General features: G+C 43.5%; 1 protein-coding gene across 2 annotated transcripts in view; it reads right to left on the bottom strand.

Moving 5' to 3' along the window:
* The window catches only part of LOC115382409 (leucine-rich repeat transmembrane neuronal protein 4-like), a 72295-nt gene extending 65504 nt beyond the window's left edge, over positions 1–6791 (bottom strand). For both annotated transcript variants that reach the window (XR_003930556.1, XM_030084128.1), the window contains exon 1: positions 6445–6791. Coding sequence is in view for 1 of the 2 variants with exons in the window: in XM_030084128.1 (XP_029939988.1) it covers positions 6445–6448 (4 nt within the window). In the remaining variant the exon portion in view is untranslated. The remainder of the gene's footprint in view (positions 1–6444) is intronic.
* Positions 6792–14306: the final 7515 nt, after the last annotated feature.

Below are 14306 nucleotides of genomic sequence, written 5' to 3'. Positions count from 1 at the left end.
AAAATGGACAAGGGCTTAGCGAAAAATATAGTTTTTGAGGAGGAATGCACCAATAAAAGTGTTCAAGACTGTATGAAGCACATATAAAAGTGTTTGAGGATTTATTGATCCCCGAGGGGAAATTGTCTGTGTAATAAAGCAACATATTAATGAACTGAATCAAAACGGTAGATGATTGATGTGGATGCTGGCCGACCACTCACTCAGATTCACTGCACTCATCAGTCGTAACGTTAAAACCACCTCTTTAATTCTTGGGAACGGGTGCGATCAGAACAGCAATGACCCATAGAGGCAGCTGGATTCTTTACGTCAGGGGATTCAAACACAGCTCAATTTCCTTCAATTTTTTCTTCGTCATGGGACAGAGTATATATGACAAAATTGTCAATATTTTCTCAAAACCAGTTACTACTGATAATGACTACAATCTTTGCATAAAGACAATCTAACTTCTGGTGTAAAATGCAGTAAAATGTCCCAAAAACTTCCCCGATAGCGGTTGCATGATGCATGATTTTAGAAACTCACCCTGCATCATTTGGTTGGTAGTTTGGTGGGTCAGACTGGAGTCTCGAGGCTGGTTTTAGCCCATGGGCCTTATATTTGACACATCCCACAAATGCTACATTTGGTTTGAGGTCCAAGAATTTTGCATCCCAAGTCTAAAACCTCATGTTTCTCAAACTATTCATGAAACATTTTTGCTTTGTTCCACTGAAACAGCCCACCGCCATTGGGGAATACCATTTCCAAAAAATGGCTTACACTGTCTGCAGCAATTCTTCGGTGGATGGTACATGTCAGTGCGAATTCCATATTAATGACACAACTCAAGGTGTCCCAAAGCGTCACACCGCCTCCGCCAGCTTGAATTGCTTCCAAGGTGCATCCTGGTGCCATGCATTCCCTAGATAAGTGATACATATGCACCACGTAAAGAGAAACGAAAAAGATTCTTCCATTGTTGCGTGGTACAGCTCCGATGCTCGTGTTTCCAGTGCGCCCATGCAGTGCAGTCACGCAATAAAGCATGATGCTCAGTGTATTCTCACACCTTTCCATCAATCCCAGCTATAATTTCTGCCGGAACTTAGATCACCTCACAGCACCGCCGTAGAAATGAGATGCCACGTCTCAAGGGGCCGTCCTTCAATAAATTCAGACCTGTCCTGTTAGATGAGGCTTCCTGTTCTAACCTCTACTCCCCACGTGCCTCAGCCACCCTTGACCCTGCGACTCACTTCCTTCCTTGGATCAGTTTTGATAGATATGGACCACTGCACGACGGGAAAGCCAAACATGAGCTGCAGGTCTGGAGATGCTCCGATCGAGTCGTCGCGCCGTCACAATTTGGCCCTCGTCAATCTCACTGAATTATTTAGGCTTGCTCATTACTTCTGCTTCGTGTACAGCCACTTTGGTGTGAGTAAGTTTATTTGATGCCTGACATATCTCCCCCTATAACACGAAAAAGGAAACAAACATCTACATTTACCTTACTTGTTACAATGTATGACCTGATCCTTGAATTACTGCCACTGTCCAGAACCAAAATCTAATTAGTTGAGTAAGACGCGTGCCAAATTTGAATGAACTCGCTCAAAGCACTCTGGAGATTTCATGTTGATGAGAATTCAGAAGGTCACAGTGACCTTGATTTTTGACTTTTGCCCACCAGAAATCCCATTAGTTCATCCGCGAGAGAGACTGGATGTGCTCGCAATCAAGATGAGAGGCAACACGGTGCAGCTGTGGTCAGCATGGCAGCCGAAGTGCGGTTTCTCAACAAACACAGATACAGCACTTGTTTGGGTATTTGGTGGCCATAGGTGTGTGTGGAGGAGATTTTGTTTCTCTCTACATTACACCGGTGATGGACTGCTGATCTGTCCAGACTACATGATGGATTTTGAACAACGCTGGCTGAAATAATCTCCAGTCTGCCTCGTAGATGCAGAGTATAGATAACTGAATGGCAGGTGAGTTTGGGCACATCTTGGACGGGTTTTAGGGAAAACACAGAGAGACACATTTATATTCACACCACAACTTAGTGTCACCACTTGACCTGAAATGCACTCTTATGGAGTCAAACCAGAGATGATGGGGATTCCTCAGTCTGTGGTGCAAAGTGCTGAGAATTATTCTACTGACAAATGCAATAACAAATACACGTCCACGTCCTTGTAAATATGAGTAACCAGCTTGTACACAGTAGTAGAGAGTCAGTGTAAAAGGATCATACGAATGAACGTACTTGCTATCGGTAGTGTTTATAGCGTATTTTTCTTTGTTTTTGTAAAGAAACCACACACATTTACACTACATCGTTTTCAGCGTTTCTGCTGTTTCCGTTGTTTTCAAAACACTGTCGTGTAAATGCAAAACTTTTCTGAAATTATGTGTTTTCACTTGAAATGCTGTGTAAATGAAGCACAAATGATGACAGCTGTCCCAATGAACAACTCTTCTATCCTTTCTACTGAAAAAAAGTGTAATAAAACCACAGAAACTTTTAGTGATGGCAACCATCTTACAGACTGAATCACTGTCCGGCACGGTCTCAAACACAGTGAGATTTTTTTCTGATTCTCCACCACTGAGAAGTCTGTTTCACTTGTGTCAGTGTAGGTTGGTTTCAGCTATGACAAGGCTCCATCGGGCGATTTCTGCAGCAGATTTGCAGCAGATCGGAAAGCATGCTGTCATTATTATTTGGGAAGGCATTAATAAATTATCTTTGCTGCTGTTCAGGCTGTCACACTTGCAAATAAAGCCAAAATATTTCAAAAGCTAGCAGAAGCGGGGTGATTAAAACCATGACAACCAAAGGAGGCAGGCTGGAGTGCACCTCTGTGATATCAAACGCGCGGCGCCCTATCTCCAGCCTCTTGTTGCAGGGTCGTTTTTCTTTGTGCGAGCCCGGCTCGCCCTCCTCACTGCCAGACTTCGTTCTCACTCTTGCGCCTGTCCCCATATTTCACCGCGCCAGTTCAACGTGCACGCTCATTGTTTGGGAGAAGTCATTCACAGGCGAGTCCACTTCGGGAAAACACAGAGTGAAAAAGAAGAAAACAGACTTGGAAGAGAAGTCGCTGTTTCAAGATGTTCCAACGCTGCACGGAAGAAAAAAAAAAAAAAAAACCCGAAGGAAAATCCACTTCAAATCAATGACCTGGAGGTAGAGTGAAAGAATCTGATGTGATACGTCGTGTTATGACGGTTTGATGGCGTGAGTGGGTAGAAGTGCAGCAAATATTACAAACTCACAGCAGAAATGGCTGATGGGGACTTTCAGTCAGACTCAGGATGAGGAAACATTCCTCACCCTGACAGAGTAATCCTTATTGATGGCTTCAGCTATTTTAAAAAGGAGCCACAGCCACAGCCAATTGGACGGCTCAAGGTTAGTTAGTTGTTCTTCTCCTCTTGCTTTCTTTATAAATGCATTATTTATTTTTAGAGCGTCTCTGGAAGAATCAAAGTGAAACCGATCAATTCACAAGCAGCATGTTGCATTAGGGCCTTAATCCAAAGACAGACAGACCTTGTCTTCTTCTTAAAGGTATTTACTATTTTCTGATCTCCTTAATCTCAGCCAGTTTTACCATAATAATGAATCTAGAAAGGGGAGAAATGAGATCTCATCCACATAATGGTCTTAAAGCTGCAGGGCAACCTAATGGTCGTGTGCCTGGGGCAACCCATTAAAACAGAAACAGCCATTCTCAGAATTATTTGCACAACGATGAACCTGAAAGCAACGAATGGAAGGAGTGCATCCACACAGGTAACTATCTGCCTTCTTCCTTTCTTTCTTTTTTTTCTTTCAAAGAGATCCAGCTTAGGTTTTCTTGAAAAGTGCTCAGCGGACTAATTAGTGTCTCCCGTCTGCTCGAGGAAACTGATGGATTATTGAACAAATGGAACGTTATTTGAGCCTAATTGCCCTGTTGCTCTCGCCTAAGCAGTTCAACTGCATACATCAAGGCGGGCGTGCTCGGACAGAGCGGGGGGGGGGGGGGGGGGGGGGGGGGGGCGCACCAGACCCTGCTTCTCACAGCATCACTTTTCCTTCGCAACTGCATTTTTGCTTTGGTCCAGCTTAAGAAAAAAAAAAATCACTCTCCCTGGTTTGCTTGTTGTTGTCGGGAGCAGAGTTGAATATAAATTCCAGCAGCTCGGACTGCTGAGGAGGTGATTTGCATTCTTCACCGTATTGGTTGTTAGTCAAAGTCCATGCATCCTTAGGAGGTATTAATCAAAATAATAAATGTATTGCAACATTTTGAAAGTAGCCCAATGCATGCATACTCATCAAACCAAAATACATATCTGCAATATTTTAGGAGCTGATTTTGAAATACACCGTCTGTGCATGAGTTGGAGTGAATGAATAAAAAAAATAGGTATATTACATTATTGAAAACAGATGCATTGCAACAAGGTTTGGATCTTGGAAGCTGAAACATGCATCCTCAGGAGATGTTAGTCAAAGAAGAAATGTATTGCAACATCTTTTTTGTAGCTCATTTTAAAAATAATCTGATGCATGTACAATTATCAAAACAATGAACACATTGCAATACTGTAGAGCTCATTTTGACAGTATTCCTATATGCATAAATGACATATAAATATATTGCAACAATGTTTGAAAGGAATCTGATACATGCATGCAAAGGAGTTAAATGCATGCATTTTAACAATATTTGACTTTTTTGTCTATTTTAAAGTAAAGTGAAATATAGATGTTTGTTATTATTGAAAAGTAGATGTGTTTAGGACTCAGAATCTGATGTGTGCATTCTTAGGAGTTAGCCACTACTAATCATAAAAAAAATATCAATTTTAATAATGTTTTCGACTCATTTTCTCATTCTGAAAGTAATCTCACAAAACAGGGGCCATAATATGAACAAGTGAGGTATTTCAAATGTAAAAATATGACTATTTCCCATTTGAAACACAACCAAATCTAATCTGAAGGTCGGAGTGTGGCACCACATCCTCAAGATGCAACTCTAATCAGATGACGGGCTCCACTGAAATTCAAGGGTGTGTTATAAACTTCTCTGTGTCACTGTGTCCTTGCGCAAAGGGGGAAAAACGATGAGATGATTGGAAAAGAAGAGGTTTCGGTTAGAAGAGTGGATCACATCGGGAAAAAAAAAGCACTTATTTTGGGGGCTAATAGAGATTGTGATGACACAATTAAAACCGTAGCAGTACGTGCTCATTATCTGCGCTAAGCTGCTCATTACTTGGGAAAATGCCACCATTCTGCATAGATGTGTGGGCTGCGCGCGCCTCTGTCAGCTCAGCGTGGACTTCTTTTATATTTTTTTTCATTGTAGGGGGGAGCCTTTCTTTTTTTCCTTTCTGTTTTTTCCCCCTCAAATCATCCACACAAATCCAACAAGTAAGAGTAATGAATCACACTAGCGCAGAGAGTGGATTCCTCTGCGCCACACGTGCCGCGTTGCGCGCAAGCGTGCCCGTGTGTGTGTGTGTGTGTGTGTGTGTGTGTGTGTGTGTGTGTGTGTGTGTGTGTGTGTGTGTGTGTGTGTGCGCGCGCGCGCCTGGGCATGTGAATAATAGTCGTTTAGCGGTTCAACAGCTGAAAGTTGCGCGTGGAGAGGAGAAATTGACAGCATCCTTCTCCATCGGAGGCGATTCTGATCACAGCGCGGACTGAAAATACGCACCAGGAGCGTCAAAAAGAAGGGAAAAAAAGGATGGAGAGGGAGGGAAAAAAAACACGCGACTGCAGCTGATGAGCGCAGAAGTGTGGGTTAGTGAGCCTGAGCGCCGAGTTTGAAGGTTTTTGTGAAGCACCCACATTCAGTAAAATGGAGGAGGTGATAGGCAGTGTGGGATGAGATTGTAGGTGCCCAGTGCTGTCAGGAGAAGAGAGGAGGAGGAGGAGGAGGAGGAGGAGGAGGAGGAAGGGGGGATGGAGTCAAAACATGTCAGAGCTTTCGGAAGGGGTGAGACAGGGAAAAAAAATGGGGGGCACACATGAGGAAGAGGCCCATCTTATCACATTTCGGCTATTTATAGTCAAATCTTTTGACTGTGACAATAAAAACTTGTCATTGCGGCTTCAGTGGGAAAGGACAGGAAAAAAATAATGCTGTCATTGAGCTGCCAACGAATTCACTGCTACACCAGAAAAGGTGAGAAAGACTCCTCCTAATACCCACAAACACGTGCACATTCTTTTCTCAAAAGACATCAACATTTCGAGTGCAAATATTGCAGGTTAGGAGAAACAAATGGCACAAAAAAAGTGGTGCCTTGGAGATGCCAGCTTGCTGCGCATGAATACAGAAGCATTTGGAGGAGGGGAGGAATTTTCTCTACATCCACACACTCGCAGATGGCTTCAATAGTCTAAAAAAAAAAAAAAAAAAAAATTGACACAATCCACCGACTTACCCATGTTGGCTCATCAGTGCGTTCCCCTCCGTCCGTCCTCCGTAGCGCAATCCGCCGCGCAAGATCACGACTTCCTCCGTGTCGCCTTTTATTTCCCCCCTCAATACCTGAAGAGCCGATGAGCTCTTTGCGCCTCTCTCACACCACGGGTGACTCACCTGCCTTCATTCTAAATAAACGCATGAAAGATAGGCAGAACACGAGTTGTTTTGTCGTTCACGGCGCGCTCTTAAAGTTTGCGCCCATGCTCCTTGACGCAGCGCAACTTTCCAGTCCAGACGGTGCCATCCATCCTCTCCAAGTCCGAAGTTAGGAAAGAAGATCTGCACAAGGGTGGAGGGGGGCGGTGGTGGAGGTCTTTTCACCCGGATAGTCTCCGAACAGATGTCCTCGATAGGCGGAAAAAAAAAAAACCCGACAGTCACAAGCTGTAAAAGTTTGGAGGAGAAAACGAGCCGGAGTTGCGCCCTCCGGGTGGAGAAGAGGGAGGAGAGGTGGGTGGGGGTGGAGGGAGGTCGGTGGGTGGCTGTCCCCGGCGGGAGGCAGGTGTCCTCTGCGCAAACATCCAGCGGAGCGGCACCGGAGGATGCCGAGGCGAGCTGATCACAGCCAGACACGGGCTCTGTCGGGGGCTCCTGTGGAGGCGCAGCGTCGAGCAGGTTCCGGCGAGTGCGCGCAAGGCTGCGCGTGGGGGACGTGTGTGTGCGCGCTCGTTGGCAGGCGCGCATGAGGGAGAAAGAGGAGAGAGAGAGAGAGCAAGAGAGAGAGAGAGAGAGAGCCCTCAATGCAGTGTTTAACAGCTGCAGACAGATATTGCCAAATATAAGATTTGCTCTCTCTTCTCTTGTTGATCTGCCTTTTCCATCTCCGTCACAGGCGCGCGGGAGGAACTGTCTCCCATCTTCTCCATACCTCTCCTCCCTCCTAAACACGGGTCTATTATGCAGGTGTTGTGGAGGACATGCTGAGGGCTATATGTGGTCATCATTATCGCATGAGTGGGTTGCCTGCTCGATCCCACCTCGTGTTGCATAATTATTGCGGAAAGGAGCGACTGAGCGGCGAGAGCAGGGGAGACTGCTGAGCAGGCTTCCCCAGCTCATTTGAAAAACACTATTGTAGTAACACTCCAGCTTCTCTTCAGGGAGCATATCATGGTTCAAGCCAGAATCTGTCTCAAGCTCTGAAATGTGTTTTTTTGGATTTTTTTTTTTTTTTTTTTTTAGTATGATTACAGTGAAGTCTAATCACGCCTCTGGGCAATAACAAAACTCCTACTGCTGTGACATCTTTCTCTCTAATTCAAAATACTCACTTATATTACCACATCATACCAATTTCAAATATTTGATTTAGTTCCACCTAATCGCTTCATATTGTGATGAATTTCTGGGCATGTGTGAGCAGTGCTCCAATTGGTACTTATTTTATTACAGATGATTCATCCACAAGAGTCTGGAGGGGGAGGAAAAAAAAGACAATGAATTACAGAAATGTTCCCATTATAAGAAATAACTCCAGTCTGACTGGACTTTACGTTTAGCTTTGAAAGTTTGATAACATTCTGACATTGAAAGTCTCTGAAACAGCACATTCTCAGTGAGTTCTTTTTTTTTGCTTGAAATTAGTTGGTTTTGATGTCCGCTTACTTTCGGCCAAACGGTTGAATCATTCATTGTGATTCATTCAATTGTCTGTTGCGTGACAGACAGACAGGCTGTCAAACAGAAGGGAGAGTGTTAATTTAAATCTACTTCTTCCAAAGTTTCCTGTACTGGAAGAGAAAGTCATTTCTTTAACATTTTATAATTATTTGTCTTTAATCTGTTTTGCCCACCTCTTCGTCACCTCTCTGCCTTGTAACAACTTTTGTTTCCTTTTCACAACTCTTGCATGCCCTCTCAACAGGTTTGCATTTTTTTCCACAAAAAAACTCGTTCTGGCAATAACTTGCGCTCTGTTGCAAGACTTTCAGGTCCCCATGCAATTACTCCTGTCTTCATTTGCAATACTTTCATGCCCTCTCTTAATATGCTTGTGCTCCCTTATGAGACTTTTGCATCTTCTAGTCATATTCCTTCACAAAAACTTTATCTTGCAATGCCTTTCATGATGCTTTTTCAATCACAATGAGGTTTTTTTTTTCACTTCCTTTCCCACTTTTTTTTAACAACATCAAAATGCTTTTTTTTTTCACCTCCATGACAGAAACGTTTTCGAAAGTTTCCTCCACATTTTTTCTTCTGGTCTCTATTTAAAAATGTCAATCTACAAAAATCACTGAAAAAAACAGGGATGCTGCATTTTTTCTTTTTGACTACACATTTTCAATACTTTAAGTTCATTAAACTCATTATCTTTCTCTACTTCAGTGCTTTACGGCGACTTTTATTCTGCTGTAAGCACAGAAAATTAGGAAATTAGAGTAAAACCTTTGTCTGTATGTCGCAGGGACGAAACAAGAGACCCTCTAGTGTGTTGTGGTTCCATAAAATGAAAATGAAAGGAACTTTAAACATGATGTATATGAAGCTACTTACTGTATATGGCTAGAGAACACTGTTCACACACACTATTAAAAGGAATGCTGACACTGCACTTCACAGGATGTATTCACTCCACAGAATATTGTATTTTTTTAAGGCCGATGTTCAGCAGTGTCGCACAGCTGGTGGCGAGCACAGCTGCAGCTGCTCCGCCTGGCTGTGGCAGGTGAAACATTGGCTGGATTCGCTCATTGTTCGTTTTTTTTGCTGCCGGGGTTTCCGGGGCGCACGCGCCCCGCCGTTACTACCAGAGCTGGCAAGGCTTTAATGACGGCGCCGGAATGGAAATCATCAGCGCACATTCAGTTCCTGCCATTAAAAATGAACACGCCACAACCGCGGCACCGGCCGCAGCCACGGTGACAGCTGTGTCATCCCCAGGCTGCGGCCGTAATCAAAGCTCCGGTCTGACCGGGCAGCGGTCAGCCGGGGAGCTCAACCAGCTGCTTTGCTTCTCCTCCTAAATGCCACGGTTCAGACTCGCGCCCGATAAGACGCGGCCGAGTGTGCACTGACTTGAATGCGGTGATGTCCAAGCAGTGATGCAGGCTCTGATACTGTATCGCGCCACGACTCTACCAAGGAAAAGAAATATACTCCTAGGAAGAGAAGTGCTTTAGTAAATTCTTTCCTTGACCTTTCTGGGTCTCCGTATGGAAAACATGCAATATAACATAAAAGGAAGCGATCCATACAAACGGTTGTCGCTTTGTTTCCGCTGCGGTAACCAACTCCGAGTGGCCAAATTAACAGAGTCACCACAATCTTCTGTGGGTCAATGCGCCTTTGAATGTCAGACCTGCTGGCTCTCTTCCAGCCAGTCAAACACTAACAATGGGATCTCTTTATTTATGAGTAAAATTCACCTAACAAGCTGACCTTGTCTTGTTGAGGAGTCCCTCCAGGTTCAACCTTTCAGCGCTTTACATACCGTGCAGTTTATAAAGCGGCACGCCGGAGACGGAGAGTGACAGAAGCCATAAAATTCATTTAACAAGCACAAAGAGCAGGCGGCCTGCTAAGGAGGGTCGACGTCGAGATCCCTTCGCCTGCAGTCACAAGGAGGTGGAGCCGTAAATCAGTGGGACTTTGAAGATCTGTCTGCCTCCTCCTCACCCCCCTCCTCTTCCTTGATCGCAGCGAAGGCCTTGATTCTGGGAGAGCGGAGGGTCGAAATTGCCATAAAGCATGGTGTCAGCAAAGAGATTCCAGGTAAATAGACAGATAGGAGGAGGTAACCTGTCGTGACCGAGGGGAGTAACGATAACACGTAGGGAGGACGGGTCCTGGCAGACGGAGGCGAGCGGTAAAGCCTTTCATTAGTTAATGCTTCACAGGAGAGCGTGTAAGTGCTCCAGCTGCTTTGCCCCGGAGGTTTACTGTGACCTCTGGTGGCTGCTGCAATTACGACGGGAGCAAAGGAGAAAATGTCAGATCGCAGAGAGTGTAAAGAGCGATGATGGACAGTTCTCCATCACAAGAATGTGATCCTGAGAGATTTTTTCCAATTGGGGTCATGGAAAGGTTAAACAAGAATTGTAACCAAACAATAACTACCTACAGATGCTGGCTGTTCTTCATTACTCAATCATATATCTGAACTAAACTCCACATGAATCAAAGAGTCTTTGATAAAACAAAGATACCAGAACCCAGCATTGAACAAAATGGATGAACAGTAGGTTAAAATGTTCATTGAAAAAGTAACCCAAACCAATATGCAATATAAGTTTTTGCATTGCACTCAAAAGTTAAAATTCTTGAATAACATCAATAATAAATCATAGTTCATAACATCTTTGGGCAAATGTATATCATCCTCGGATATTTTTGTAGTTGCCCCATGTGCTCAAAACGCTGACCTTTGTTGTGTCCTTTCTAGAGAGAAAATCCTTGTCTTTCTGAATGAGCGAGCACACTTGTGGTGTGTTGTGGTGCTGTGATCCGGCATGGCCAGTCAAATGTTTGCAGTTCTGGATACATATGGGGTTGCAAGGCATGATTAGTCATTGTTCTGTCTCAACATGGGAAAGGTCAAACATCGCGGAGGGAAGAGGGCTGAGATCACCTCAGAGAAACTCTGCAATTTGTACATTGAGGAATGAAGTGAAACACCGGAGGTTTCCAAGTCAGCGGATGAATACAAAGAGAAGAACGCAGGAACACGTGGGAAGCATGTAGTGTCAGAGCCTGTAAGACCTCCAGAGTTCAGAATAGCTTCATCCACCTCAGCCTGGTCATCAGTGGGGCAGTCACACAGTAACGTGTTGTTTGATATAAGCAGGTCTGAACCTGAGAGGAAAACTGTCCTGCGATGAGCCAATCGCACCAAAACAATGAGGCTGGCAGCTGTGTGAAGGAGAGATCTTATTTCACTCCTTCTTTTGGCATTACAGACTGTTTAACAGTTAAAATAAATCCAGTTCTTGAAATCTGATTTGCACTTAAATAAATAATAGCTGCTTAAGGAATCAAGCAGGGATAAAGCAAATCCCTGATCTTCAAGTCTTTTTCACTGCTTTGCCACACTTGAGCTACTTGCAGTCCTTCAGCGGAAGCTCGCCACACACTTAACAAATCAGGCCCATATTGTTATGAAATGGCGGTTTTCTGAGATTCCTGCCTAAAGAGTGCTAAATTGTTCATTCACACAATAGATTGTGCATTCAGTTTTCATCTAATGTACTAAGAATAACACCACAAGTGCCACCATGCACAAACAGGTGCATTCAGATAAAGGTTTTGTGCACTTTGGGGTGTGCTGAAAGGAGAACAATCAGCTGGAAACTGTAGCTCTTTCTTTTCTATTTGCATGTAGTAACCAAGGAGTGATCAGCTGGAGGAAATAATAGAAATATCTGCAATCTAAGGGACAGGCCACAAAGTCGACATCTGAGGTAAAAAAAACAAAAATAATTATAATTATAAAGTTCGCAAACAAAAGTTGTGGAGAGCCAGCTGAAGACAAGCCACCACAATAATCTATTATTAACAAAAAATCCTGCCAGCATTTCCTCTGGAAGTCACATCCAATATTCTGTATTCACGAAAGCAAATGGAGAGTGAGTTAATCAGACAGTGCAGGTCACCTTCTACATTGTGTGAGAGCAACACCTCACCTCTTTTTATCTGTATTCATACATTCCATAAAAACCTTTGGTTGTTCAGGCTTTGTGTATGTCGACATCTGTTAGAGGTTATACAGTGGTGCTTTTCATATAATCCAGATAATCCCACACTTTCCCCACAGGTAACAAGTCCAGAGACTACAGAGACAAAGATTGGGAAACCCCAGTGAAAACTGATAGCTTTGGGGGTTTCCACAGGTGGACTGATAAATGACTGGTGTTTAATTATAAGAGATGCTGTCCATTTGAATGTCTGTGTTCTCGTAGTTGTTAATGTCTCTGCACAAATGTCAGTTTGTTGCTTCATTACAAAAAAACAAACTGCACCAACTCATGGCCCAACATGCCCGCCACATCGTTTTCACAGTTTCTGCCATTTCCATGTAAACACACATCCTTTCCAAACGTTACCGTGTAAACAGAAAACTTTTCTGAAACAAGAATTACTTTAAATTTCGCCATGTAAATGTTGCCTTTGACAGATTTCAAAGGTGCTTTATAAGAATATCTCAGAATTTTTTAAATGCCATTCAGTTTCTTAGTTTTGTTTGGTTTTTAGATCAGTATTTAGAAGAATAAGATTGTCTTAGAAGGTGTATGTTTATCACTGAACCAGACGATAAATGTATCCTGACAAATTATTCAAAATATAAAAAAAAGGTTTGTCACATCTCCTACTATGAAAGTGAATTCAGAGGTAATCACGTGAGTTTCACCTTCAGTCTAACACACTGGCGTACTGAGACTGCCAAGGTCTGCAGCTCGTCAACGACTGCAATACGCGACGGTACGGAGTTGTACGGGAAGTGATTTCTCGTCAAAAGAGGAAAAAAAGAAATAGAACTTGTGTTTGTGCACTGATGTGCGCTGTAGCGCTGGCAGACTGAGCACATATGTGGGGATAATATGGTCACGTGAAACCGTGGATCGATGCATAGAGCTGGTAGAGGGTTGTTGTACATTAGCAGAGACGGCGCTCTGTTCTCCACAACCCCGTATGCATGCATAAACAGTCTGAAAGTGCAGGTGAATAGTCGCACATTATATTCTGCAATGATTTGTGATTGTCTGATTTGGCAGCATTCCTTTTCCTCTGTCTGTACCATCTCGTATGATTTCAGAATGACTATGAAGTGATCTGTTATACTCGCATCCGACTCCTGCTGCGTATTGTGGATTGACCTTGGACCGCTCACGAAAAAAACCCACAAAAAACTTAACAGCCAGTCTGCCACAGTCCACAGCAAAAAAAAAATTGTTATTTTGAAAAATCATTTTGGACGGTCTTGAACAGCTTCAGATTGATAAAGCCACCATTTTTGTACCATCCAATTTCGCCATCCATGACAGATCGCGGCCCGGTGTGAAAGGAGGGTAAACTACGGCAAGTCTAAGCAACTCGAGCATCGACAAGATTTACTATTTTGACTGAAATGCATAAATCATTCAATTTAGCTTTGATCAAAACATTAAGTTCTGTAAAAGTCGAAAAGGAAAACAAAGTCACTCTGCTGCTTTAATTACAAATCACACAACAGTCATCAAATAGGACTGCAACCAAAGACGTTGAGAACGGATGCTACAGATTAATTTTTTTGCTTGCGATTGCTCCAACCTTACACTATTTCCACCGCGGCCTCAAATCGGGTGAGTTATTCTTTGCGTGAGAGAGGTTGATAGGAATGAAACTTTAATGGCGCACCAGCCCAGAAGTACTGACTCTCGGTAAGTGTGTGCGAGAGACAGTATCACATGTTCTGATAGGACTCCAGTCGGGCCTCCGCTTGACGCCGGCTGAACTCAAGACTCTCTCTCCTCTCCGGGTCTGATGTCGGCGAACGTGTGAAGCGGCTCCGTGTGTCACTTATTATCCGACCCGACGGAACGCTGCTTTAAATGATTTGGTCGGGGAGTGTTCTGGATGTTAATAAAGAGGCGAGAAGATGGAGTTTCTCTTCTGATTTGCTTCTGTGTTTCTTTGAAGATTAAAGATGGCATCACATTTCCAAATATTTTCATGCGCCCTGTTGTCTTTTTCCTTTTTTTCTTCTTCTTCTTCTTCTTCTTCTTCTTCTCCTTCTTTTTGATGTGATTAGGATAAGGATCTGTGCGTGAGTCTGTTGCTGAATGAGCAGCGAGTTTTAAGCCAGTGGTGGAAACTTTTTTGTCATATCTGGGACAACAAAAT

This window comes from Salarias fasciatus, assembly GCF_902148845.1.
Source record: "Salarias fasciatus chromosome 7 unlocalized genomic scaffold, fSalaFa1.1 super_scaffold_4, whole genome shotgun sequence".
NCBI lineage: Eukaryota > Metazoa > Chordata > Actinopteri > Blenniiformes > Blenniidae > Salarias > Salarias fasciatus.
This window is presented reverse-complemented; position numbering and strand designations above follow the sequence as displayed.